Source organism: Pan troglodytes, chromosome 22 (genome assembly GCF_028858775.2).
Source record: "Pan troglodytes isolate AG18354 chromosome 22, NHGRI_mPanTro3-v2.0_pri, whole genome shotgun sequence".
Lineage (NCBI taxonomy): Eukaryota > Metazoa > Chordata > Mammalia > Primates > Hominidae > Pan > Pan troglodytes.
The window spans coordinates 31,350,569-31,351,245 of record NC_072420.2 but is presented as its reverse complement, the minus strand read 5'-3'; the positions used below and the strand labels follow the sequence as shown (position 1 = coordinate 31,351,245).

The 677-nt window shown below is 49.8% G+C and overlaps 1 protein-coding gene across 1 annotated transcript; it reads right to left on the bottom strand.

Moving 5' to 3' along the window:
- Positions 1-404: 404 nt before the first annotated feature.
- LOC100614889 (keratin-associated protein 20-3) lies at positions 405-677 on the bottom strand. The gene has a single exon (XM_003319038.3). It carries the CDS (start codon positions 650-652, stop codon positions 518-520), a length of 135 nt encoding a protein of 44 aa, XP_003319086.1. The 5' UTR covers positions 653-677; the 3' UTR covers positions 405-517.

Below are 677 nucleotides of genomic sequence, written 5' to 3'. Positions count from 1 at the left end.
ACTCCTAACCCCAGGTGATCCACCCGCCTCGGCCTCCTAAAGTGCTGGGATTATAGGGAATCATTAAGAATTCTAATTGGGTTAAACAAATAAAAAAAAAAGTGTAGGCCGGGCGCGGTGGCTCACGCCTGTAATCCCAGCACTTTGGGAGGCCGAGGCGGGTGGATCACGAGGTCAGGAGATCGAGACCATCCTGGCTAACACGGTGAAACCCCGTCTCTACTAAAAATACAAAAAATTAGCCGGGCATGGTGGCGGGCGCCTGTAGTCCCAGCTACTCGGGAGGCTGAGGCAGGAGAATGGCGTGAACCCGGGAGGCGGAGCTTGCAGTGAGCCGAGATCGCGCCACTGCACTCCAGCCTGGGCGACAGAGCGAGACTCCGTCTCAAAAAAAAAAAAAAAAAAAAAGTGTAGTAGAACAGCACCCCTGTCTCATAAGAAAATGGACCCAATTGTAGATATTATTCAGTCAGTGCCTGATAATAAGCATGTAGCATAATCATATTGGTGGCAGCAGTCAAATCCATACCCCACCACAGCCACATCTGTAGCCACAGTCCAGGATTCTAAAGGCACCAAAGCCAGAGGTATAACTATATTTACAGTCATAGCCATAGCCCAGTCCTCCGTAGTAGTTGCCATAGTAGCTCATTGTGTCAGGATTTAAGTCTCTAGCC